This window comes from Nannospalax galili, unplaced genomic scaffold (assembly GCF_000622305.1).
Source record: "Nannospalax galili isolate Female #2095 unplaced genomic scaffold, S.galili_v1.0 scaffold28, whole genome shotgun sequence".
NCBI lineage: Eukaryota > Metazoa > Chordata > Mammalia > Rodentia > Spalacidae > Nannospalax > Nannospalax galili.
This window is the reverse complement of record NW_008359594.1, coordinates 2684429-2712330: the sequence shown is the minus strand read 5'-3', so window position 1 is coordinate 2712330 and position 27902 is coordinate 2684429. Positions and strand designations below refer to the sequence as shown.

General features: G+C 38.9%; 1 protein-coding gene across 5 annotated transcripts in view; it reads left to right on the top strand.

Moving 5' to 3' along the window:
* Scaper (S-phase cyclin A associated protein in the ER) overlaps window positions 1-27902 on the top strand; it is a 477644-nt gene that overhangs the window by 388128 nt on the left and 61614 nt on the right. For all 5 annotated transcript variants that reach the window (XM_029558805.1, XM_008823432.2, XM_017795678.2 and 2 more), the window contains 2 exons: window positions 9779-10011; window positions 17016-17171. In XM_029558805.1, coding sequence (XP_029414665.1) covers window positions 9779-10011; window positions 17016-17171 — 389 coding nt within the window. The remainder of the gene's footprint in view (window positions 1-9778; window positions 10012-17015; window positions 17172-27902) is intronic.

Below are 27902 nucleotides of genomic sequence, written 5' to 3'. Positions count from 1 at the left end.
TGTTTGTTTGCTTGCTTGCTTGCTTGCTTGCTTGCTTGCTTGCTTGTTTTTCTGGAAATAAGAATAACAATATCATTGCTTGGTGAAATTTTTGTGTAGCTTATGAGAGATGACTAGGATGAGCCAGTAAGCATGTGATCTCATATTAAGTATTTGATAAATGTTAGCTGCTGTTATTATCACTACTACCACTGTTCTTTCTATAAGAAAAATCTCTTTATAGAGGCAATGAGCATTATGCTCTGGGAGAATCAAAGGCCTTGGAAATGAATTAAGTACCTATGTAGTACCCCTCCCCACAGCATAGTGTGGTAATAGTATGTCAGTTACCCTGATCTGATAATTACATATTTTTTACATGTACTGAAATATCACACTGTAGCTCAGTTAAACTTTTTTAAATGTAGCATTATCTATGTTTTTTGTAGTTTGTTTGTTTTCTTGAGACAGGGTTTCCCTGAGCCCCAGCTGACCTAGAACTTTCTATATAGACCAGACTTGCCACCATCTCACAGTGATCCACCTGCCTCTGCCTCCTGAGTGCTGGGATTAAGGGTGTGTGCCACCACACCTGGCAACTTTTGTTTTAATTCTAACTTTTTTCATTTTGGGAAATTTCATTCATGAGCATTGTCTTTGCATTATTTCCATCCCTCCAAGTCCCCCAGCAACTCCTCCCATGCCCCCCACCCCTCTCAATTTCTCATCCTCTTCTTTGATTATTATTTTTACATATACATACATAAATTATAAATATGCATACAAACACATACACATATATATGTTTGTATGTATGTACTGAGTTCGTTTAATGGTGCTCCTGTGTACCTGTGTTTAGGGCTGCCCCCTTGGGATTAAATAACCTCTCAGGGAGCTAGTCCCTGGGGAAAACTAATTCTCCCTCTCTCAGCATCCATTGGTCCTCACAAGTTTTTAATATAGGTTCTTAAAAGGCAATTTTTAAAATTTATTTTCATTTTATATGTATAAGTGTTTTGCCTGCATGTATATAAGTGTAATGCCAGAAAAGGCCAGAAGAGGGCATTGGATCCCCTGGAAATGGAGTTGGGGACAGTAGTTAGCTGCCATGTGGGTGTTGGGAACCAAACCCAGGTCCTCTGCAAAATTAGCCAGTGCTCCACTTGTGAAAGAGATGTACTCTTGCTCTGGATTGTGTTACTGAATATGTTAAAGCTGTAGGGAAATTCTTCTTCTAATCATGTAGTTATTAAAAAATTTTTAAAATAATGATAAAAAAAAGAACTCTTAAAAAAATTTACAGCCAATTTTGAAAGATGCATCTTAGCTCTGGAAATTGTTATTGAATATGTCAATGCTGTTTGTAATGAAGTGCTGCTTCTAAGTATGTGGCTATTAAATAAATATATTTTTTTTAATTAGCCAGTGCTCTTAACCACTGAGGCATCTCTCCAGCCCCCAAATGCCCTCATTTTAGATGACAAATTAGAGATAGAAAGTCTTGCTGGTACGAGTTACTAAGCTAGGCTGAGACCAGGCTTCCCAGCTCTAGAATAGAACTCTCCACACACTACAGCTACTTTGTTAGGTATACTTATTCTTTCATCAGGCGGATATTTAGGAGCACCACCGCTCTCCCGCTCTCCCTCTCTCCCTCTTCAGAGAAACCATAATTGGCAGTCTAGTTGGAAAAACAGACAAAAATCATGTAAAATGTGGTATGGTAGCTAGGTGTGGTCATGCACACCTTTAATCCCAGCACTCAGGAAGCAGAGGCAACCAGATGTTTGTGAGATCCAGGCCAGCCTGGACTACATAAGGAGTTCCAAGCCAGATGGGGCTACAGGGAGACCCTGTCTCAAAAACAGAAAAAGAAAAAAATGTGTCATGATAAATGCTGCCACATTTTTTAATGAAACTGTTTTTGATTTAAAAAACTTAAATGGGTGAATGACTTATATTGGACATGGGGAAAGCAGAGGGTGCATCAGTTAGACTAACAGTTAAGCAGTGAAGAAATGGAATATTGCATGGAGAATGAATTTGTGTCTAAAAGTCCTATCTGCCTTTTTAAAGTGCTGATTTTATCTTTAACTAGGACCTTTGCCCTTTGTTTTTGATTCTCTATATTCTGAAACTGTCTTGACAGACGTTCTGTAAACAATTTCCTATTGATTCCATTCCTACCAGTTTAATTTCTCTTGTGGAATTATGTTAAAGAATGATGAATTTATACTACTAATAAAAGTCTCTTTCTATATTGCAAGAATGTTGAAAATATTCAAAACTGCTTTGGCAAGTGGACATATTAGAAGGAAAAAGAGTTATGAGTTGGCTTTTAAACATAATAATGACTTTTAACTTAATTTTACTAAAAACATTTTGCTTCAAGACTTGGCTCTATAAATGTTGCATATCATTTTAGAGCAGGGTCAGAGGGGTCTAGAGAGATAGCTCAGCAGTTGAAAGTAGGGCTAAGCATCCACACTAGTAATTACTGTAGTCCTGATTAGTTTCTAGAACCTCAGCAAAGTTTTCTTCTCTGGTCCTTGGTTTCCCCAAAATAAAATGAAAAGATAGCCTTTCTGTATTCCAATAGCAAACATGCTGTGGAAGAAATTAGGAAAGCAGTCCTATACACAGTCGCTTAAAAAATACTTTGAAATAAACCTAGCCACGGAAACAGAAGACCCATAACAGTGAAAACTTGTAAATGCTGAAGAAATTGAAGGTGATGGGTAGATGGAAAGACCTCCCATGCTCGTGAATCAGCAAAGGAGGCATAGACAAGGATTTCTGGAATGGATTCCAGTGGTTGAGGAAATGAAACCAAAAACTGACAAATGAAGTACATGAAATTTAAGAGTCTCTGCACAGCAAAGGAAACAATTCATGTGAAAAACACAGCTTATGGAGAGAAGAATCTTTGCTAGCACTACATATGATATATAAAGGATTCAAAAAAATGAAATACAGTAAACAGATAATACAGTCATTAAATGGACTAATGAACAGTTCATTTTCAAAAGATGAAGTATAAGTGTACAATAAACATGAAAAAAATGTTCAGTATCCTTAGCCATAAGGGAAATGAAGATTAAAACTACAGGGATATTCCATCTTACCTCACTCATAATGACTGTCATTATAAAAACAATAGCAAATGCTAGTGAGGAAAGGATAAACTCCATTTAAAAAGTATGGTTTCTGATTTCTACTCAAGGGTAACATATTCAGAAGGGCCAAAAGCTATATAACTCTGTCTTTTCCCAGACCAAGTCTGCTACACAGCAACAGGTAGGAAGTCAGCTGCAAGCTAAGCAGGTACCCTTCCTCTGCCCTCCACAGATCACCCATCCCCCCAAAATGAGATGCAATCCACACCCAGGTAACCAACCCTGTGTGCAGTAGATCAGCACCCTGGGCAGGGCTGAGGGGAGTGCATGGCTTCTACACCTTTCTTAAAGGAAAAGGCAACTCACAGCTTTGCCCTTGACCCTGCAGCTGTATAGGAAGTAAGTTTAAATTCAAGTGTTGGCCTGTAAGCAGGTAGCAAAACTCTGGTAATTGTACATTTCAGCTATTAGAAGTGTTCCAAAAGAGCAAGCTGCTTACAAGGCATTTTACCTTTGACAAGAAACAGTGATACCCACATAAAAGTAAAACAGTAGTACTGCTTGGAATAGAGACATTTAGCAATGTGCGTACCTTTTCCTTGAAGGTTTACTTTTAAAACTTTTTTATTTTATGTGTATGAGTGTTTTACCTCTTTTTTAATTTATGTGTATGAGTGTTTGTTGTGTGTATATACAACACATGCATACAGTGCCCGTAGAGGCCAGAAGAGGGCATCAGATGCCCTGAACTTGAGTTATGGACAGTTGTTAGCCCCATATAGGTCTTGGAAACTGAACCTGGATCCTGTGCAAAAGTGGCCAGTGCTCTTAACAGCTGAGCCATCGCTCCAGCCCCGGGTTTTTTTGTTGTTGTTGTTGTTTTTGTTTTAAGACAGGATCACTATGTAGCCCCAGCTGGCCTAGAGTTCACTATGTAGGCCATGATGACTTCAAACTCAAAGAGATCTGCCTGCCTCTGCCTCTGGAATGCTGGGATTAACAGTGTGCACTAGTACACCTGGCCTTGTTCTTTTTAATCTTCTGTTTTTGATGACCATAGTCTTGTATCACTGAAAATAAGCCTCTCCTTACCATAATTCTGACAATTTTTGTATTCTTTTTTAGATGAAATGCTGGTTTTCTATAAAACACTGCTGTAACTGAAACCAAGAAAAGTCTATACAGAGAGGGGAGAATTTCTCTGAGCAGTTGAATAAAATTATTTCCTGATTAGATGTACACACACAAAAAGGACATACACACACCCAAGGTTATGTGGAAAAGAACACTATTATCATCAGTATATTGAGCTAATTTTTTTGAGGCAGATAAAGAAACATTTGGTTCCCAAACCACATTTATAGTTTCTGGATAATGAGATTAGTGTATTTCAGACATTATTACAGCAACAGCACTTAAATATTTTCTTACTCTATTGGCCAAAAGCTCTTCTGGAATCCATGCATTTTTAATAGAGGCATCGGTGAGGCAGTCTTTGGCTCACAACCAGTTTTCACCTCCATCCACCAGAAACAAATTTTCTCCAGAGTCCTCAATAAAAAGAGATGCCCAATGTGTGGGGGAGGAGTGAGAGCTTGATCAGGAAAGCACAACATGATTCAAGGCCCAGCTCTTCTACTAAATAGCTGTAAGTTTTAGATATGTTGCATGAAATCTCAGAACTCTGATTTCTTAATCTGTGAAAATTAAATGAAATGGTTGAGGAAAGGAAAATGTAAGTATAAGTTTTTATACTTTCCCAGTGTATTAGTTACTTTTCTTGTTGCTGTGACAGAATACCTGAGTAGAAGCAACTTAAGGGAGGAAGGCTTTATTTAGGCTTATAGTTTTTAAATATAATTTTTTATTGAATTTTTGTGTATTTCATACATAAAATCATCTTTATACTCCTTTCCCCTTTGGCACCCTCCCATAGACCCTCAACTGGAGTTCATACATTCTGCCATTTGTGTTAAGGCCTAGTATGTAAAGTTAGTGTCCCCAGATGTCCCTCAGTGCATGTTCATCCACCAGGGTTTAGTCAGCCTATCTAGAGTTTCTCCCTCAAGAAGATCAGCTTTTCCTCACCCAGCAGTAATCGGCTGCCAATAATTCTTTGATTGGGGCTTGCTGTTCATTTCCACAGTTCTGTGCTGGGTTTTTGTCTGCCTAAGTTTGCATGAGTCTTGTGCATGCTGACACCATTGCTGTAGGCTTGTATGGGAAGGGTCCCAGGTACCTGTAGGACTATTTCTGGATGGTCATGCACCTCCTCCCTGGCCCTTATAATCTTTCTGCCCCCTCTTCTGCAGTGGTCCCTGAGCCCTAGGTTGGTGGACCTCAATATAGGAGACCTGTCCAAGTACCCACACTCTGCTAACCCTTATTCTCTGTGTTTTAGCCATTTGTGGACTTTTGTGTTCCTGGGCCTCTGTTGCCTGAGGGAGCTTCATTGATGAGAATTGAAAGATGTGTTAGTGTTCTCTTCATCTCTTGTTCTACATTCTATGAGTCTTAGGTATAGAGGTTACATCCTAAATGTGCCATTAGGCTTGGACAATTCACAGAGAATCTCTGTGTGTAACCAGTGGTGTAACTCTGTAATAATCTCTATTGAGAAAGAAGCTACTTTGATGAGTGGTGGCTAGGAGACTTGTTGGCTTACAGTTTTAGGGGCTACCGTTCATCAAATTTGGAGAAGGTCTAGTGGCAGAAGCCTGAAGCAGCTAGTCAACTGAATCTGTAGTCAGGAAGCAGAGAATAGAAAAGAAGTGGGGCCAGGCTATAAAACCTCAAGGCCCACACCTAGTGACCCACTTCCTCCAACAAAGCTCCACCTCCTGCAATTTCCACAGCCTCCCAAGACTGCCACTAGCTGGAGACCAAGTGTTTAAACACAGAAACATATGGGGACATTTCACATGCAAATACCCCATAGGTGCAGCTCATAACTGAACCTTTTCTTCATATTGTAAAGTTGTCATTTTGAGCATTAGCAGTTATACTGACTTGTAATGAGTAAAAATTTGACAAAAAACAAAGAGGAGTCAGCTTAATTGTCCCTACATTGCAAATCTTTTGCATTTTCTCTTCATTTTATTAGATTTCTTTCCTTAGCATATTCATTGTACAAAATGAGTTTCACTTGACATTCTCATAAACTGTCTTTTGCTTCCAAAATTAGTGTCACATCTTGCCACTGCCTCTCTAAAATGGTCACCACTTTCCTCTTTTATATTATTACTTCTGTTCTGTAAGATAGATCAAGAAATTGTAGCTTATTACAATATTGTAAAAATCAGAGCCTCTAGGGTCTGAATAAAAACTCAAATGTAGGGACTGAGGATGTAGCTTGGTCCATAGACAGCTTGCCTAATATGCATAAAACCCTGGATTTAACACCCAGCACTCTGGAGATGGAGGCAGAAGGACCAGAAGTTCAAGGTCATCCTCAACTACATAGCAAGTTTGAAGCCGACCTGAGGCTGTGCTTCAAAAAAACAAAGCAAAAAAAAAACAAGAGTGTATAGATCATTACTCTGTTCCCTTTGGTCATGTATTTAGTAGGTATTCAAATGTTAGATGAGTAGTTAAATAAGTGCCATTAATTTTGATATCTGAGAATTCTTTCTTTTCTTCTTGATTAATTATATTTTTTTAATATTTTATTTATTGTTTTATTTTATGTGTATGAGTGTATTGGCTACAAGTGTATAAATGCACCTGTTCCCTGCAATGCCCACAGAGTTCAGAAGAGGGTGTCCAGATCCCCTGGAGTTGAAGTTACAGATGGTTGTTAGCAGCTGCCATGTGGGTGCTGGGAATCAAACCTGGGTCCTCTACAAAGGTAGCCAGTGCTCTTAACCACTGAGCCATCTCTCCAGCCCCATCTTAATTATATTCTTAAAATATAAAGTTGCTAGCTAAAACACTTCAAGGTGATTAAAGGGTTAAAAAAAAGTACATTCATGCATGCTGTTTTATTTGAGATCTTTCCTGATTAAAAAAAAAAAACAGTAGAAGCTTGTTGAAAATTTGAAAACTTAGAACTGTGCCATCCATATTCTTCTGTAGTGTACGAAAGAACCAGAAGGCTGTATCCTTAGGGATATTAGTGAGTAAACTTTAAAATGTAGCTGATTAAACACAGAAATTATATTTTCTCTGAAGACCTCACTAATTTTATACTAAATAAAATGCAGTCATAATCCATCAAAGAATAAGCATAATAAAGGAAAGCAGTTACTTTTAATAATAAAGCAGATGATTTAAATGTGCCTAGAAGCTAAAATCTAAGGTAGCAGAAAGAATGCCAGAAGAAAAATTTATGCCACAGAACTCCCAAAGGCTTAAGAATTAGGGTTACCATGCCGGGTGTGGTGGCACATGCCTTTAGTTGTGAACTTGACTCACACGGGTAGAGGGAGCCTGGGGAATTGCCTCCATTGAACTGGCCTGTGGCCATGTCTGTGGAGTATTTTCTTGATTATTGAGTGATGTGGGAGGACCCAGCCCACAGTGGGTGGTGCCACCCCTAGGCAGGTGGTCCTGTATTGTATAAGAAAGCAGGCTGAGTAGGGGCCAGAGGAGCAAGCCAGTAAACATCGTTCCTCTGTGGCCTGTGCTTCAGCTTCTTCCTCCAGGTTCCTGCCCTGAGTTCCTACCTTGGACTCCTTCAGTGATGAACTGTGGCCTGGGAGATGTGATAAACCAAATAAACCCTTTCCTACCCAAGTTGGTATTGGTCAGAGTGTTTTGTCACAGCAATTGAAAGCAAATTAGAGCAATGCTCTTGTAGAAGATCCGAGTTCAGTTCCTACCATCCATGTCAAGCAGATCACAACTGCCTCTTACTTCAGCTCCTGGGGTTCCAACACCTCTGGTCTCCTTGAGCATCTGCATTCACACACACACACACACACACACACGCATGCATGCACACATGCACGCAATTAAAAATAAGAATAGGGCTTGGCATAGTGGTACATGTCTTTAATTCCAGCACTTGAGAGACAGAGGCAGGCATATCTCTGTGAATTCAAGGCCAACCTAGTTTATATAGTGAGTTCCAGGCCAACCAGAGCTACACAGTGAGATCCTGTCTCTCTCCATTCATTCATGATAGATAGATAGATAGATAGATAGATAGATAGATAGATAGATAGATAGATAGATAGATGATAGATAGATAGATAGATAGATAGATCGATCGATCAAAAGTAAGATTGGTTGAAAGTCTAAATTAGATGCCCTATGTGCCCAAGGTCTTATTTGCTGTAAGTAAATAAGTACAGCCAAGTATTTGTCCCTAATCCTCAAAGAAGAGTTTGAACCAAAATTATTCAGGACACTAGCCAGTCATAAAAATATAGGATGAACCATCTCTCAGATCAGTGACACTCAGACTTCTGTGAACCTCTGCCCCTGCACCATGTTATATGCTCCCATGTTTGAAGAATGTGAAATTCTGTATACTAAAACTAACTGACCCAAGAGAGCAGACCCATACCTATTGATAGATGGAGTCCCTCCATAGAAAACACTGGGTCTTTGTCTAATCACTCAAGTTGAAGCATGTCACACAGATCCACTTATATGGCTTGTGATTGGATCTAGAGTATAATACACTGGTAGATGAACTGGACCATGAATCTTTAATATGACAAATAACTCAAGATTACCACATTTAAAGAATGTATTCAACCTGAAATGCAGAGAAAGAACTCTGTGGAAACAGGTCATGAATAAAATGAAAGAAAATCTCCTTCAAAACATGTAAGGTCTGGGGCTGCAGAGATGGCTCAGCATTAAGAGCATTGGCTGCTCTTGCAGAAGACCTGGGTTTGGTATTCAGCACACACATGGTGGCTAACAACCACCATCTGTAACTCCAGTTCCAGGGGATCCAAGGCCCTCTTCTGACCTCCACAGGCAATGCCCGACATGGGTGTACTACATGCATGCAAGCAATAAACTTATACACATAATATAAAATAAAACATTTTTTTAAAAAAAGACAGAGTCTTGGGCTGGAGAGATGGCTCAGTGGTTAAGAGCACTGACCGCTCTTGCAGAGGACCTGGATTCAATTCCCAGCACTCACATGGTGGCTACGAACCGTCCTTAACTCCAGTTCCAGGGGAATCTAAAGCCGTCTTCTGACCTTCGCAGCATTGCACAACATGGGTGCACTCACATACATGCAGGCAATACACTCATACACATAAAATAAAAATAATAAATAAAATATAAAAAAAGAGTCTTACAAAGGTCCTCTGCAAGAGCAGTCAATGCCCTTACCCACTGAGCCATCTCTTCAGCCCCCATAATAAAATTTTAATGTAGTTTATTTAGTATTAGTTCTTTGCCTAGGCATGTGCTGAGCATTTTGTGTACATTAGGTCATTTAAGCCCTCACAGGAACTTATAATGTATTTACATTATCTATTTTAAGGGTGAAAAATTAAAATTTAGGGGGAAAAAACCTGCCCAAGGTCACTTGGCTTCTAAAGGCAAAACTGGGATCTGAGCTGACCACCTGATTTCAGAACTGATACTCAGCCATTTTACATTGGCTCCAAGAGAATTTCAAAATTATTGATGATTCTAGAAACGTCCCCAATTATCTCTTGTCCATTTTTGGTAGTTTTATTGAAGCACACTCACTTTCTTTTTTCTTCTAGATTTATGCTCCAGATGAAAATAATGCTATTTTGGGAAGAAACACAAATAAACAAGTTTTTGAAGGGTTGACAAGTGGACTTCTGAAAGTCAGCGCTGTGGTTTTTGGCTGCCTGATTGCCAATCGGCCAGATGGAAACAGCCGGCCAGCAACACCAAAAATATCAACACAGGAAATGAAAAACAAACCCTCGCAAGGTGATGCTTTTAACAGTCGAGTTCAAGACCTTATCAGGTAAAATCACTAGACTTCTTAAAACTATTTTTTTCTTAAAAAACATTCAAATAGTATAAACCTTAGGGCCCACAGGATGGCAGTGGTTCCTGTAACACTGTCTGCAAATTCTTGGTAGAATATATACCATATTTTATAGAAAGAAGGAAAATCCTCTTAATGAAAAGTAATTTGGGGCTCAGCCACCTTTCTTGATATTCAGATGTGTGATTTTAGGAAATGTAGTGTCAGAATCTTTACAGCTTTCTTGACATCAACTGTTTCCAACTCAAGGAATGTCTAAGCATCCTCAGTTATAAATGTAGTTCAGGCTTAACGACAATTTACCATTTGTGGAGCACTTATTCCAAGTAAGATATTGTAGTCTTTGCAGCCTTGTAAGTATAGGGTTTCTAATTTAGACTCAATGAGGAAATTGCTCAGGGAGGTTAAGTACTTTGGCCGAGGTTATGCAATAAGTAAGTTAAAAGTAGGCAGGCAAGCTGAGACTGGAACTCACATCTAGTTGGATTCCCAACATCTGTACACTTTTTTTCTGCACAAATGTGGCAATTTCTGACACCTGTTCAAGGTCAGCCCTGCTTCCTTCAAAGGTCTCCTTTGCTCCAGGGAAATTTACTCCTACTTCAGCATCTGAACTTTTTTCCCCTTGTGAATTAAGAATCAGGTAGAACATTTAATTTCCCAGCAGGGTTCCATCTGGTGTTAATCAGTCACCTGTTCCACCAGTCAGCAACTCTTCTGTGGTCTCCACTGATCTCTGGCTCCCCAAATCCATGCAATTTGTTGCTCTCTGAAACTTATATTTGGTTCATAGAGAAAGAGAATGCCCTCCTCTGCATTTGTTTCTTTCACAGTTCATAAATTTCCTCTGGCTTCTTGTACTGCTTTCTTGGGAACTGTTGTTTCATTCAGTGTCCTCCTTACTCTTAATTACTCTGTTCACTTCTCCCTTTCATCTGCCTGTCCTCTTTACCCAAGCATATTTATTGCTAGAGAGCAGCCAGGCCCTTTGGGTCCACAACCATTTATCTTAGAGCACTTGACTTTTACCCTCCCTGCCCTTTCTCTCAGTTGCTTGATCCCATTCAATTTCCCCAGGTCCTTTCAGTATTGTAGAACTTAGCCCACTCTGCTGATGAATATCACTGTGTCCCAACATTCTGCCCTAGGCTATCCTGTGATGCAGCAGCCCTGCATTCCTGTCGCAGACAGTTTAGCCACATGCTTTAGCTGTGGTGAAGTGGAAGACCCAGCCTAATGCTTCAGTACAGTCCCAGCAGGCCTTTCAGCAGAAAATACCTATATTTTCCTGTACATTATTGTAGTTTCAAAATCCTTCTTAAAGAGGGAAGGTATTGTGGAAAAAGCAGCAGTACTCTTCTGCCAAACCAAAGGCTTTGTGACTTTAAAAAGATGATTGACAAGCACAGTGCTTTACAACAAACCCATGTCAAGCTTTCTCTGATTTGAACCACTTTTACTAAATACTATTTTCTTGCAGATAATGTACTATATTGTATTGATGATGCCTGTGGGTAGAACTTGTCTCAGATCACCTCTGTCTGGTTTGGTGGTGTTCTTGCCCTTGAGGATGCCTGGTACAGGAGCACAGCATATTGAACCACTTCCACAGTTGTTTCCTCACCTTCCAATGGGAGCTGACAAGAAACCTGTTCAGTTTAAATGTTCTATTATTTTTTATAAAATACAGCAACATACACAAAAACAAAATTATAGATGTCTGTGTTCCAACAGTGGGTAACTGATAGCATTTTTTCTTCTGAAACCTTTAGTCACTGTGCTGGATTTGATGCACTTCATCTCCATGCTGCTTTGTATGTCTGTGAGCACATGTGTGAATACCCATAAACAAGATATTCTACTTGTATTTTTAAGGTTTCTTAACATTTACATAAATTCTGACAGTATTTTGCTAATCAGTAGTTGGATGCAATTACATTTTAACATATTTTAATATTTTTTTAATTATATTGATTGATGTAGACTTAGTTAATTCATTTTACCTGTTCTACAATTCTCTTCTAAAAATAACTTCTTAATTTCTTTATCCATTTTCTACATGAGGAAAATTATCCCTCCTGTCTATTTCAAGCAGTGATATAGCTGATATTCATGGACCTCTTCCATGTTTATATTTGTTTCTCAAGGTTCTATACTTAAAAGAAGAATTTGTGAAGGACATGACAATGTATATTCAACTTTATCAGCAAACACCACACAGTTTTCTGTCGTAATTGTATAATTTTCAGTTTCTATCACTAAAAACTAGGGGTTCCCATTTTCCCATATCCTTACCAGTGCTGTTATCAACCTGATAGGTATGAAATGGTGTTTGGCTGTTGCCTTCACTTACATTGTACGTATCATTAGTGAGGCTGAACCTTGTATATCACCTATCATATCACTCAGAATTCAGTTGTAGAAAACAGAAATGACTGTAGTAAATTAAACCAAAAGGAATTTAATATAGGAAATTGGGTGCTCACAAGATTATCTAGGTTGAGTCCCCAGGAATTATGAGAACAATGATATAAAACTCTAGGTCTATTACATCTATCAACATCAAGCGCTAACTTAAAAGTTAAGAATTGTGCTGAATCAGGGCACTGCGGAGATAGTTTAGTGGGTAAGACTACTTTAAGCAAGGAGACGTAAGTGCAAATCCCTAGCACCCATGTAAAAGCTGGGCATGGCTAGGTGTATGTGTGACCCTGGCATCGGGACGGAGATAGGTGGATCCCAGGAGCTCACTGACAGGTGGTGTGCTCAGATTCACTGAAAGACACTGTCTCAAAAAATAAAGCTAGAAATGCTAGGAGAAGACTCCTAACATCCTCCTCTGGCTTTTTATATGCTCACACGAGCATGTACACCTGTACACATAACATACATGTGCAGACTCACATAAGAATGATGCTAAACCACTGGAACTATTCAGTTTAGCAGCTCACTGTCTCAACTTGACAGGAAACTACCACTGTGACAGGTACCATTTCTAGAACCAGACATCAGCTAGGTTTGTGTCCTCCAAAAACAGATGACTCAACTTCTCAACCCCCAAAATATTTCCATCAATAAATCCTTTACACATGAAAACATACACGAGTGGTTACCAATTAATTTTTACCTTACAAATTTAATTTTTTAAAGTTTAAATAAACACATATAGCTAATAGATAATATACTGAACAACATATAATTCTGTAGTCCTAATTTTCCCTAGTTCTAATGATTACTAAAAGAGAATATTAATGATCTCCAACTGTATGCCTGGCATGGTGGTGCACACCGTTAATCCCAGCCCTCCAGAGGCAAAGGCAGGCAAATTTCTGTGAGATCGAGGCCATCATGGTCCACATAGTAACTTCCAGATGGGCAGAGACTAGGGAGACCCTGTCAATAAACAAAACAACAAGAACAAAAAATCTCCCAACTGCTAGAGTATGGTCACACAAACCTGTAATTACAGCTCTCTAGAAGCAGAGGCAGGAGAATTGAAAACCAGCCTTGGCTACATAGCAAAACTATTTCTAAAGAAAGGAAAACCATTTCCAGCTGTGATTGTAGATTTCTCTCCACTTTTTATTTTTAGTCAGATTTTATTTCACATCTTTTAAAGACCTCTTAGTAGATGTGCTCCAGCACTATTAGGTCTCCCAGATGAAAAGCCCTGTTTTCCATTTTTTGTACTAAATATTCCTTGTTTTAGAGTTCTACTTGAATGTTAATATGCCATAATCATTTTCCTGTTTACTGCTTGAATCATCTATGTTCCACCCTTGAAAGATTGCTTTTCTTTCGGCACTTTAAAGACACCGCTCCACTGTCTCTAGCTTCCCTCATGCTATGTTTTGCTATGTAGTCAGCTTCTATTCATCACACTCAGCATGGTTTCGATCCCCCGCAATCCCCCCTGAAAAAAAGAAAAGCATAAAAAAAAAAATCTAGTGCCAACTTCATAAATCTCATGAAAAACATCCGTTTGACCTATTTAAGAAATTTCTGCAGGGTGTGGTGGCCCTGAACTCAGGAGGCAGAGGCAGGCAAATCTTTGTGAGATCAAGGACAGCCTGATCTTCATAGTGAGTTCCGGGCCAGCTGGGGCTACAGGGAGACTGTATCTGAAAAAAAAAATGAGGTGGGGAGCAATTGAGAAAGACCCCTGACATCCACCTTTGGTTTCCACATAACCACATATGTGCATGTGCACCCTCACACATTCATGAACATATACACACACATTTTTTTAATTGTGAAATAAAAATTCTTAGAATTGGAAAGGGCAAAGATTTTTGGATAAGACTCCAAAGGTATAGGCAACTAGACAAATGGGATTACATCTGCCCAGCAAAGGTAAAAATCAACCCAGTGAAGCGATACCCTACAGAATGGGAAGCCAGATGTGGAAGCATATACCTATAATCCTGGCACACGAGAGACTGAGGCAGGAGGATCACAAGTTCAAGGCTAGCTGTATAGTGAGGCCCCTTTTCAAAAAACAAAACAATAGTTCCAGAAAATATACAAAAGTACACATCTGCTTTGACAAAGGGTTGATAGCAAGAATATATAAGGAACTCCACTCCATATCAAATTAGTACTCTTTAAATGGAACTTTCTCAATGCAATATAAATGACCAGCAGGTATATATCAGATTCTCATAATCACTAATCATCAGGAAAATGCAAATAAAAACAATAGTGAGAGATCCTCTCAGTCTAGAGAGAATGGCTGTTATCAAAAAGGTCAAAGTTGGAACTGGAGAGATGGATCAGTGACTAAGAGCACTAGCTGCTCTTGCAGAGGATCCAGGTTCAGTTCCCAGCACCCACATGGCAATGAACAACTATCCTTAACTCCAGTTCCAAAAAATCCAACACCCCCTTCATGGGCATTGCATGCACATGATGTACTTACCTACATGCAGACAAGACACGCATACACATAAAATAAAAATAAATAAAATCTTTTTTAAAATATTTTATTTTTATTTTATGTGTATGCGTGTCTTGCCTGCATGTAGGTAAGTGCACCCGTGTCATGCAGTGCCCGCAGAGGACAGAAGAGGCTGTTAGATCCCCTGGAACTGGAGTTTGGAACACTTGTTAGCTGCCATGTGGATGCTGGGATTCGAACCTGGGTCTTCTGCAAAAACATAACCGCTTTTTTAAAGATGAAGGTTAACTGATGGCAAAAAGAGAACCCTTGCCCTATGTTGCTAGGAATGTAGAAGAGGTAACCATTGTGGAAAGTAAGATAGCGGTTTCTTTAAAAATGAGCATTGAGGGACTGAAGAGATGACTTAATGGTAAAGAGCACTGGCTGCTCTTGCAGAGGACCTGGGTTTGGTTCCCAGCATCCACATGGCAGCTAACAACCATCCCTAACTCCAGTTCTAAGGGATCTGATGCCCTTTTCTGGCCTCCACAAGTATTTGCATGCATATGGTACACTTAAATACATGCAGACAAAATACTCATATACACAAAACTAAAAGTAAAATAAATTTTAAAAAATTTAATTAACATTGAAATCACTATATAATCCAGGAGTCCCACCAGTTGGTATATGTACAAAGAAAATAAAATCATTATTTCATAAAGAGATGGATGTTTCCATTTTTATTATAGCACTTCACAATAGCCAAGAAATAGAAACAACAAAATGAATAATATATAAACAAAGTGTCATATACACATACAAAAGAGACTATAGAATTCTGTTCAGCCATAAAAAGGGTAAAATTCTTACAAAAGCATGAATGGAACTAGAGGTCACCATTTTAAGTGATATAAGCCAGACCCTGGCAGCTAAAACATTTTCCCCTACATGATCATAGTACAGGTGTCAAATTCAGGAAATAACCTGGGGGAAATACTGTAATCTATAGACAGTATTCCCTCTTCACTAATTGTTACAGTTATATTCTTCATAGATTTCTTTTTCCTTGTCCACAGTCCTGACTAGTATCACACATTAAATTTTCATGATAGTTCTCTTTGGTGTTAATTTGAAACTGTTTCTCATCCTTAGTCTCTGTCTTCTAATACTGACAGTTTTGAATGGGGATGACCAGTTATTTTGCAGAGCATTCCTAGTTTGGGTTTGTCTAGTTTGTCCTTATTATTAATTTAAGATTATGCATATTTTTTTATTTTTAAAGTGAGATTCTTAATATTTGTTATGTTTGTTATTTGTTTATTTATTTGTTTGTTTGTTTTGAGACAGGATCTCCCTGTAGCCCAAGATGGCCTGGAACTCACTGTGTAGACCAGGCTGTCCTGGATTTCACAGCTCTCCCTCATCTGGGGTTAAGGGCATGTACCACCATGCCTGGTTAACATTTGTTATATTCTCAATGGTGATTTTTTTTTAAATAGAGAACTGACATTTGGCATTAGAATTTTAAATTGTGAGAAGAGTATCTGGAAAGCTTGCCCAAGAGGGTGGCCCTGGTTAAACTCAGTAGATCAGAAAACAAAAACAAAAAGGCATGATTGGAAGGAGACTTAGGAGGAGAGCAGGTTGGTGGGGATGTGAGAGGGTAGGTGTGGTGGTGAGTGGAGCCAGAATGTATTGTATGCATGTATGAAATTGTCAAATAATACAGTTTTTAAAATTGTATCAGGGTAGCATTACTGTATCTTCTAACTACCTGTGCTCTGGTGGATTTAGCTGCCTACTCCTTCAAAAAGAACTGTAGAGGTCATTATGAATTATTTCACTTATTATCAGACTCTTCAGACCAGGAAGAATGATCAGAAAATAATCTCATTTTTCTTGATAGTGTCAAAATAAAGACACCAAAAAAAGATGGCAGAAACAGCCAAGTATTCTGATCTATACTGGTACTTAAGATACTTCATTCAAACTCTGCATGTTGAGGGATCCAAGCCTGGGCATGTTAAGATTTATCATGGAAGATGGCAATGTTACCACCCCATGCAGACTGAAACATACTGTTCTCTCCCCTATCTAGCTACGTTGTCAACATGGGTCTGATTGACAGACTGCGTGGCTGCTTCCTCTCAGTGCAAGGCCCAGTGGATGAGAATCCCAAGATGGCCATGTTTCTACAGCATGCTGCAGGATTCTTACGTGGAATGTGTACGCTTTGCTTTGCTGTCACTGGAAGGTAAGACTCACATATTGGAGTACCTCTAAAGTTTTGCCCATCTTTGGTCATTTCATTGGCATGTGGTAGTCACTTGGCCCCCTTTCCATTTTGTCCTTTCTTTGTCATCGGTTTTCCATGTATTGCATTTCTCTTTGGGAGTAGTGCACACACTCCTGCCAGTTTATTTTTCTTATTAGTGTTATAAACTTGGCTGTCTAGAGACCTAACTTCATCCATTCCCTCTTCTACTGAGACCCAGACGAGTCAAGTGATTTTCCATTAGTCAATGAATCAGTGGCAAAATCTCCATCAAACCAAGCCACATCACAACATTATCCTGAGCATGTTGCCATTCATCTGCTTTCAATTAATCTTCTTGACTTACTTGTTTTCTCTATTGTTCCTTTTTCTAAAGTACCAAAGGAAAGGAGCCATCCAACAACAACAGCTCATGGAAGGCACTCATAACCCATGGATGTAGTTAAACCAATGTGCCAGGGACACATCCTGATTCCCACATTGTGAGGTATCCTCAAAAACAATAGTTGTAGGGCTAGAGAGATGATTCAGCAGTTAAAAGCACATACTACTCTTATAGAAGGCCTGAGTTGGGTTCTCAGTACTCTTGTAAGGCAGCTCACTACCTCTAACTCCAGATCTAGGGGATCTATTTCCATGGCCTCTGCAAGCCCCTACACTCATGTGCACATACCCACACATAGACACAGACACATGTGAATACACATAATTAAAAGTAATTCCAGGCATTGTAGCACACGCCTTTAATCCTAGGACTCAGAAGGCAGAGACAGGCAGATCTCTGTGAGATTGAGGCTAGCAAGTTCCAGCTAGGGCTACAGGAAGACCCTGTCTCAAAAAAAAAAAAAAACAAAAACCACTAAACTAAACAAATAAACTAAACATACTTTGTGAGCCTGAGTGTTTAATGACTGTACCAGTTCTTCAGCTCAAAACTAAATATTTTTTAAAAGTAGTTCCCAAGCCAGTGAGCTGTCTCGTCAAGTAAAAGCAGTCAAGCCTGACAGCCTGAGTTCTATTCTCAGAACCCAAGAACCCCTGGTGGAGGGAAAGAACCAACTCCCCAAAATTTCAACTTCCACATGGGCACCAATGTACCCTTCCCTCACACAACACACACACACACACACACACACACACACACACACACACATCATACACAATAAAGTAATAATAGTTTTCTGGAAAGGACAGGGAATGTTTAGAGTGTTCTCTTCTCTCAGGCAAGAGTCATTCACAGCAGTGACTCGTGCTTGGCAGGAGTGTGCTAATACCCATGAAACCAGTGAAATTGTTTGCTTGCAGCTGAGTTCTAGCAGCATTTATTTGTATTTTGACTTTTTCTATTATTGCATATGTTTAGAGGTTTGTCAAAAAGAAAACAAATATTTGAAACATGAAATCTAGCTTTTTAAAGAAATCTGACTCATCTACATCTAGATTACACAGAATGCCAGTGCTATGTGCACAGTATTTTATGAGAAAGAAGTCTTCTTCTTAAATGAACATATTTTTTAGTCTGTTACACAGAGGAACCATAAACTCGCCTAGTCTTCCTTACTCAAACCCAACCCCTCACCACTGTCACATTTATGGAAGATTAAAACTGCCTGAGATGTCAGGAAGCCAAATATGGCCTATGTTCAGTGTTGAAAGTTAGTTTCTTGCCATCTAGAAATATAGACAAAGCCTACCTTTTGGGAAATAGAAGAGAACCCAGGAAATGGTCATTTGCAAGCCTGAAACCAAAGTTGGACCAGGTAGGATAACCATACTACAGAGGGTCTGGAAACAGAAACAGAATTCTGTCTGGACATTGGCACCAGCTTAGAGGCCACCACCCTGCCCAGCTAGTTCCTCCCTGGTGGTGTGCTCTCATACCAGAGACCCTTCCCTTCTGGCCCCAGCTCTTTTTATCTGTAGTATGCAGTATTACAGATCTGCCAGCATCCCAAGTCTACATCACATGCTCTCTTTTTGAATTCAAGTTAATACCACAAATGGATATATGAGGGTTGTATAGTTTGTGGTCTCCACCTTTTGATTATATGTAAACTCAGTCACTTGAAGTCTGTGGCACTTGAAAGAAACTAAAGCTCATCTATAGTCTCATTTTCATAAGAAAAGCAACTGAGCCAAACTGACTGGCACTGACCAAGATTTCTACCTTGCTGCTTCTGTCTATGCACTTGACCTTATATTAGTCAGAATGTGGTATTGTGTATTTGTTTGACAGTTTTCTCAGTTTCATATGTAGAAAACAGAATTCTCTTCTTCCACCTCCAACCATGATCTTATTCCGAGACACTGAGCATCTGCCCTGTACCAGATGCTAAATTAGGTACTAACAACTGCCATTGGGAGTGCCGACTCTAGTATGGGGTCAGACATAAATGGATAGCTACAGTTGATGAGAATGTACACAGAAGAAGAAGGAAAACACTCCAAGAGGAGGCCAAGAAAGGCTTCAATAGGCTGACTCTTAAAGGATGCAGGACAAATAAAAGGAAAATGCAGTTGGGAATATGCACAGTATATAGTGTTAGATGCTATGGATGGCTTTGGTCCACCTGACAGCCCTGTTTCTCTACCTGAGGATGTTCTCTGGACAAGGTACTGTTTGCCGGAGGGCAAGAGAGTTAGCATCTCTAGGAGTGACCCTTGAACAGTAAATTGGTGGATAATATTCCGGCTTTCCCATCCCTCAGTGGTACGATTCTGAAGTATGTTCTCTGCAGTCTCTCAGAGGGTCCCCAGTAGTAACCTGATCATTAAAACATGCTTGTTAGCTGGGCATGGTGGTACACAACTTTAATATCAGCACTCAGGAGACAGAGGCAGGCAGATCTCTGAGATCAAGGCCAGCCTGGTCTACGTAGTAAATTCCAGACCAGCTAGGGCTACAGTGAGACCCTATCTCAAAAAAAATTAATGATGATGATGATGATGCTTGTTCAGCTTCCTCACAAAAATCTATTTGTACCTATCCATAGTTTTGTTTTAAATGTGCTTTGGGGCAGCACAAGTCAAAAGATACGGATATGTAAAATTATGTCATGTTGTATGTTTAGTTTGATGTCTCTGTGACTGTAAAATGGAAAGACTGTTAAATGAGCTCCTTAAATGTTAGTTCTTGGGTCACTCAGACAAAAACAGAAGCCAGACTAGAGCTGTAGAAGGCCACTGAAGTTGTTTAAGGGGATCACATTTCTATTACAGACCCAGCACTCCTGCAAACTGTAGTGATGACTGGATGACTAGAGGCTAAAGGATTAGCAAGAGGCTCTTTCATGATCCAAGTGAGAATATTGAGTGCCTCTAGAGTCAGTGGAAATAGAGGAGCAAATATGTTAAGAGGAAGTAAAATAAACTAGACAGCATAGGGCTCATGGTGCAGGAAATGAAGGGAGGAATCCACATGAACCCCCAGGTTTCTGATTTGCAAGTTTTAAGCAGTAGATGATATAGTCTCCAAATTAGGGACAGTTAAGTGGTTTTTCACAAAGAAAGTATGTTTGGCTCTAGAGAGGATTATCTAAGTAGACCAAAGTCATATTCATATATATATGAGTTTTACATGAGTGATTTACTTTTATTCACACTGCGTCCCTGTTCAGCATGGAAGAAGCCAGAGTGGTCTGCGTCCCTATTCCCTATTGGCAATTTGGGTAACCCCTTCAGAGGATGGCATGATAAAAATAGGAAGTAGGAATTGGCCAGGCAGTTAGGGTAAAAAAGACCCCAAAGAAATGTAGCCAGTTTCTTGGCTAAAAGTCAAAATGTTCTTGGGCCTATTAGCAACATACTCTGTTCCAAAAATGTCATAAGTATTTGGGAGCTTGTACCTAATCCTTAAAAGATTTTAGGGTTACCTCTTCAGAGGAGGGAATGTTGGAAGGGAGGGACTGGGCATGAATTTGATCAAAATACCTTATATGCATTATGAAATTCTCAAAGTTTTTGTAAAAAAATTTTTTTTTTAATTCTTTGGGGCTGGAGAGTTGGCTCAGCTCAGCACTGGCTGTTCTTGCAGAAGACCAAGGTTTGGTTCCCAGCACCCACATGGCAACTAACAACTGTCCATAACTACAGTTCCAGGGGATCTGATGCTATCTTCTGACCTCCGTGGTCATTGCATTACATGGATGCACTAACATATGCAGACAACACACTCATAACATAAAGAATAATAAATAAATTTTTTAAGATTTTTTTAAAAATAATTCTTCATTGTTTTGAGACAGGGTCTCCCCATAGCCTCAGCTGACCTGGAACTCACTATGTAGACCAGGGTGGCCTAGACCTCACAGAGATCCATCTGCCTCTGCCTCCCCAGTGCTAGGATTAAAGGTGTGCCCTACCATGCCCAGTTTGGTTTTTAATAATTCTTTTTTTTTTTTTTGTAAACCTGGAGTTTATTCTAATACTAGTCTGAACAGTGTGACCTAGGAAGAAGTGTGATAGTACATTAGGAACCATACCAAGCCCTTAAAATTTGTCTTCCCAAGCGAACTAGTTAAGAAAAGGCCATTCTATTACACATAGAATCAATTGCTACTGTGCTTCCAGATAAATATACCTATGACAGATTGAGGATAAATATCATTAGACTGTTATTTCCAGTTGGCAACAATTGATATATTTCAAGATAAGGATTAGAGAGGATTTTGAATATTTCCAATATAAAGAAATGACTTATGCTGCAGCGACTGGTAGATATGCAAGTTACTCTGATTAGTACATCATACATTGTATGTATTGATTTAGTTGGCTTTTTTTTTTTCTTTTGGTCTTTTTGAGACAGGGTCTTCCTGTAGCCTCAACTGGTCTAGAACTTCCTGTGTAGATCAGGCTGACCTCAATCTCACAGTAATTCACCTGCCTCTGCTGGGATTAAAAGCATGCACCAGATGAATTATTACGCTTATATAATCTTTAACTCCTTATAAACTCTATAAGACATAAAATTAAATGAGGTTCCAATGTTTAAAAAAGATCTCCACTTCATTGTCAAAACACACAGTTTCATACAGAAAAATTCATTCCAAGGCAATTGAATAATACCTTCGTTTGTTGGACTGTAATGCAGGCACTTATCTGACAAGAAGCAGAAAAAGAAGAAATATGGAGTCTGTATACAACAAGGGATGCTGATCGCCAGGTACATGCCAATTCATGACCAGAACAGGCAGAACAAGAATCGAGGGTGTGGGAAAGCAGTGTGAGGACAGTGTGCAAACATCACCTATTTTACAACTTGATTTTGAGAGAATAACATACTTCACACAAGTAGCCTAGTATCTAATTTTGAACCTCTTAAAAAGGCATTTTCCCCCTAGATGTTTAAAGAAGATTTGTTGAAAAAGGATTTAGTAATTTCTTTTAAAACTGAATATGTTAAAGCTGTAATGAAAAAAAAAAAAAAAAACTTGAAAATAAAATTTGAAAATTAAAAAAAAAAAGCATGCACCACCATCCCTGGTATATTGTATATATTGAAACGTCACACTGTAGTCCATAAATATTACACAATTAGAATGTATCAATAAAAACAAAAATACTTAAAAAAAAATAATTTCTGAATACTGGTGTCCTCCTTCCTCACATCTATCCTCTGATCTCTTGTCCCAGGCACAGGAGCCTTCTTCTAGTTTGTAAGAAGTGTAAGTAAGTCACATTAGCTATTGTTATTTTTATTTTTTATTGAATTTTTATGTATTTCATACATAAAATCATCTTTATGACCCCTTCGCTTTGGCACCCTCCCATAGCCCCCCGCCATGGGCATTTATACATTCTGTCATTTATATTAAGGCCTATTATGTAAAGTTAGTCTCCCTAGATGTCCCTCAGTGCATGTTCATCCACTGGGATTTAGTCAGCCCATCTAGAGTGTCTCCCTTCAAAAGATCAGCTCTTCCTCACCCAGCAGTAATCAGCTGCCAAAAATTGTTTGACTAAGATTGGGGCCTGCTGTTCATTTCCACAGTTCTGTTGGGGTTTTGTCTGCTTAAGTTTGCATGGGTCTTGTGCATGCTGACACCATTGCTGTAGGTTTGTATGAGAAGGGTTCCAGGTGCCTGTAGGACTAATTTCTGGATGGTCCTGCACCTCCTCCCTGGTTCTTACAACTTTTCCATCCCCTCTTCTGCAGTGGTCCCTGAGCCCTGGGTGGGTGGATTTTAATATAGAAGACCTGTCCACACTCTGTACATTTAAGGCTCCATATTTTGCACATAGTAAGAAATTACATTTGTCTAGGGATGTGACAGTCTTGGGATTTTCTCTAAGATCTTTGACCTTTTCAGTTATGTGTATTTGGCTAGGTTTACAGTATCACACCTGAGTTTCCTCCCATTGAATGGGCGTTAAGCCCAATTAGGTAACTGTTGATTACCAAGATAAAAGTGCCACTACTGCACCAGTGTCATTTGTTGTACTAGTCATTGATGCAGCTTTTAGGCCTTGAAGCTGGGGTTGGACCATAGATTGATGTTCTCCCTTACCAGCTTGTGTAATGCTCTCCAAAGCTATGAGAGCTAGCCTTCAGGAGGAGTGGCTTCATTGCTCTAAATCCTATGTCCAAAGTATGCCCTGTCTTCAGCCATAGGGTCTTACCACCTAGTTCTGGGAGGCAATCAAGGACTGAGGCTAGCCTGTGTAATTTTGGGAGTCTCTTGGACTACCCTGGCCAACAACTCAAAGGAAGGTTTCTCCTGCCCAGCACTGTTTGGTGTTATGTAGTCTTCAGCTATGCTCACGGACTCATGTAGGGATATTGCATGTGTAATTTTTTTCAGTAGCTTTTTGGACTAATATGAGTCCCTCTGGTTTTTTATATTAGCTATGCACTATTTATGTCTTCTCTTTCTCTCCCTGTCTTATCCTCCCTCCCCGCCCTTCCCATTTAAAGTGTCCCTATTTCTCCCTTGATAATTTTTGTATGCTGTGGTCCCACCTCTTTTGAGCTCCTTCTTCCCATATTTCTTTGTATAGCCCTCCCTTTCCCCATCCCCTTTAACTATCCCTTTTTTTTTTTTTTTGGTCTTTTTGAGCCAGGGTCTTCCTGTAGCCCAAGCTTTCCTGGAACTCACTATGTAGACCAGGCTGGCCTTGACCTCACAGAAATCCGCCTGCCTCTGCCTCCCAAGTGCTGTGACTACAGGCGTACTACCCCCTTTTTACACATTTCTCCCTTACTAACGCCTGTCTCCTATTAATCGTCTCTCTCAGGTTCTTTTTTTCCCTTTGCCTCCCTGCTTTCCTTCCACTTTCCTGGTTCCTGGATTTACCTGCAAATTTCATCTTTTTTTACTGCTGAGAAGAGCACCATTGTGGAAATACACCACATTTATGTTAATCAACTGTCACTTGAGGGGCAGTTAGGTTGCAAACATGGTTGTACAAGTGTCTCTACAATAGGATGAGTCCTTTGGGTATATGCCAAGGAGTGGTATAACTGGGTCTTATGGTAGGGTTCATTTTTAGTTTTTTAAGAGTTCACCACACTGCTTTCCTTAGGGGTTGCACAAGTTTGCAGTCCCACCAGCAGTTAATGAGTGTTCCTCTTTTTCCACATCCTCATCAGAATTTGGTATAATTTGTTCTCTTGATCTTAGCTAGTCTGATTGGGGTAAGGTGAAATCTTAAGGTGGTTTTAATTTGCATTTCCCTAATTACTAATGATATTAAACACTTTTTGAGATGTTTCTTAGCCATTTTTATTTCTTCCTTTGAGAACTCTTTAGCCCATCTTTTAATTGGGTCATTTGTTTTCTTGCTTCTTTGTTTTTTGAGTTCTTTATTTATTCTGGATGTTAAACTTCTGTGAGATGTGTCACTGGTGAAGATTTTTCCCCACTCTGTGGGCTTTCTCTTCACTTTTTTGATTGTTTCTTTTGCTGTACAGAAGCCTTTTAGTTTAACGAGGTCCCACTTGTTAATTGTTGACCTTAATTCCTGAGCAACTGATATCCAATTTAGAAAGTCCTTTCCTACACCTGTATCTTGAAGGTTGCTGCCAATGTTTTCTTGTAATAGTTTCAGAGTTTCCAGTTTCACATTGACACCTTTGATCCATTTGGAGTTGACTTTTGTGCAAGTTGAAAGATAAGGTTCTAGTTTCATTCCTCTACAGGTGGAGATCCAACACCATTTGTTGAAGATGCTGTCTTTCCTCCATTGTGTGTTCTTGGCACCTTTGTGAAATATCAGGTGGCTAAAATTGTGTGTACTTGGATTCAGGTCTTCAATAATGTTCCGTTGATCTATGTGTCTTTTTTGTGCCAGTATCAGTATGTTTTTATGACTATAGCTCTGTAGTATACTTTGAGATCTGGTATAGTAATCCCCCCACTGTTGCTCTTTTTGCTCAGAGTTACTTTGGCTATCTGGGATCTTTTGTGATTCCATATGAATTTTAGGAAGGCTTTTTCTAATGTGAAGTATGTCATGGGGATTTTGATTGGGATTCCATTGAATTTATATATTGCTTTTGGTAGGATGGTCTTTTTCACCATACTAATTCTTCCAATCCATGAACATGGGAGGTCCCTTCATCTTCTGGTGTCTTCCTCAATCTCTTTCTTTAAAGCTTTAAAATTTTTCATTGTAGAGATCTCTGATGTCTTTGGTCAGATTTATTCTAAGATATTTCTTTTTGAGGCTATTGTGAATGAGGGTGTTTCCCTGCACTCTTTTCTGATTGCTTGTTACTGGTATATAAAAAGGCTACTGGTTTTTTAAGATTAATTTTGTAACCTGCCACTTTACTGAAAGTGTTGATCAGGTCTAGGAGTTTTCTGGTGGAACTTTTTGGATCTTAGGTATAGTATCATATATTCTGCAAAAAGGGATAATTTGACCTCTTCTTTTCTGATTAGTACTCCTTTAATTTCCTTATCTTATTGTTTTAGCAAAAGTTTCAAGCACTACATTGCAAAGGAATGGAGATAGTAGATATCTTTGTCTGATTTCAATGAAAATGCTTCCAGTTTTTTCTCCATTTAGAATGATGTTGGCTCTGGGTTTTTTGTATATAGCTTTAATTATGTTAAGGTATGTTCTCTCCAGTCCAGTTCCCTTTAGAACTTCTATCATGAATGCATGTTGAATTTTGTTGAAAGTCTTTTCTGCATCCATTGAGATGGCAACGTGGTTTGGGGATCTTTGAGTCCATTTATATGATTTTTGATGTTTATTGACTTACATATATTGAATCATCCCTGCATCTCTAGAATGAAGCCTATTTGATCATGGTGAATGATCTTTTTAATGTACTTCTATATATGGTTTTCAATTATTTTGTTAAGAATGTTTGCATCTGTGTTCATTAAGGATATGGGTCCGTAGTTTTCTTTTTTGGTTTTGTCTTTACCTGCTTTGGGTATTAGAGTGATATTGGCTTCATAGAAGGAATTTGGAGTTCTTCCTCTGTTTCTGTCTTTTTGAATAATTTAAGTAGTATCAATTGGAGGTCTTCTTTAAATGTCTGGTAGAATTCTGCTATAAATCCATCTGGGCCTGGGCTTTTTTTAGTTGGGAGGTTTTGTATTACTCTTTCCATTTCCTTATATGTTACGGGTCTGTTTAAAATGTTGATCTCTTCTTGGTTTAACTTTGGTGGTTCCCATGATTTTAGAGATCCATCCATTTCTTTTAGGTTTTCAAATTTAATAGAGTTCGGTTTTTAAAGTATTCCCTTATAATGTTCTGGATCTTTTGGATGTCTGTTGTAATGTTTCCCCTTTTATCACTGATTTTGTTGATTTGGATTTGCTCTTTCTTTTGGTTAACTGGGGTAAGTGTCTGTCTTGTTTAGCTTTTCAAAGAAAGAGCTCATAGATTCATTGATTCCTGTATTGTTTTCTATTTAATTAATTGCTGCTCTGATTTTTGATATTTCTTCTCTTCTGCTGAGTTTATTGTTTCATTTCTTCTTGCCTTTCTAGAGTTTACTGAGTTGGAGTTAATCTATGTCTTAAAGTCCTGTAGTGTTGTTTTTATGGATTTGGGTGCACCACAGTTTGGTCCATATATGTTCATGATTATAATATCTTCTTGGTTAATTGCTCCTTTGATCAAAATGAAGTGACCCACTTAATCTCTTCTGTTTAGTTTTAGTTTGAAGTCTATTTTGTCAAACATTAGAATTGCAACCCCTGCTTTTTTCTTAGTGCCATTTGCTTGAAAGATTCTTTCCCATCCATTCACCTTAAGATAATGCCTGTCCTTGAAGGTGAGATGAATTTCTTATAGACAACAAAAAGATGGACTTTGTTTCCTAATCCATTCAACTATCCTGTGTCTTTTGACTGGAGAGTTCAGTCCATTGATATTTAAAGTTTTTATTGAAAGATGTGTATTGATTGCCATCATTTTGATTGCTGTTTGCATTCTTTGTCTAATTTTGTGTTTCCATAATTGTACTTTCATTTAGTTCCTTTCTGTTGCCCCTGGGGTATAGTTGTTCCTTTCTCCATTCTTTGTATTGCTTCAAGTATTTTTTTAAAGGGCCAGTTTTGTAGACATGTATTCTTTCATATATTCATGCCGTGCAATATTTTTCTTCCCCCTTCAACTATAACAGACATTTAAATTTTTATAGTAATCTGGGTTTCCATCTGTGGTCATTTAAAACTGAGAATGCTTTGATCCAGGATCTTCTGGCTTTCATAGTTTGCATTGATAAGTCAGCTGTAATTCTGATGG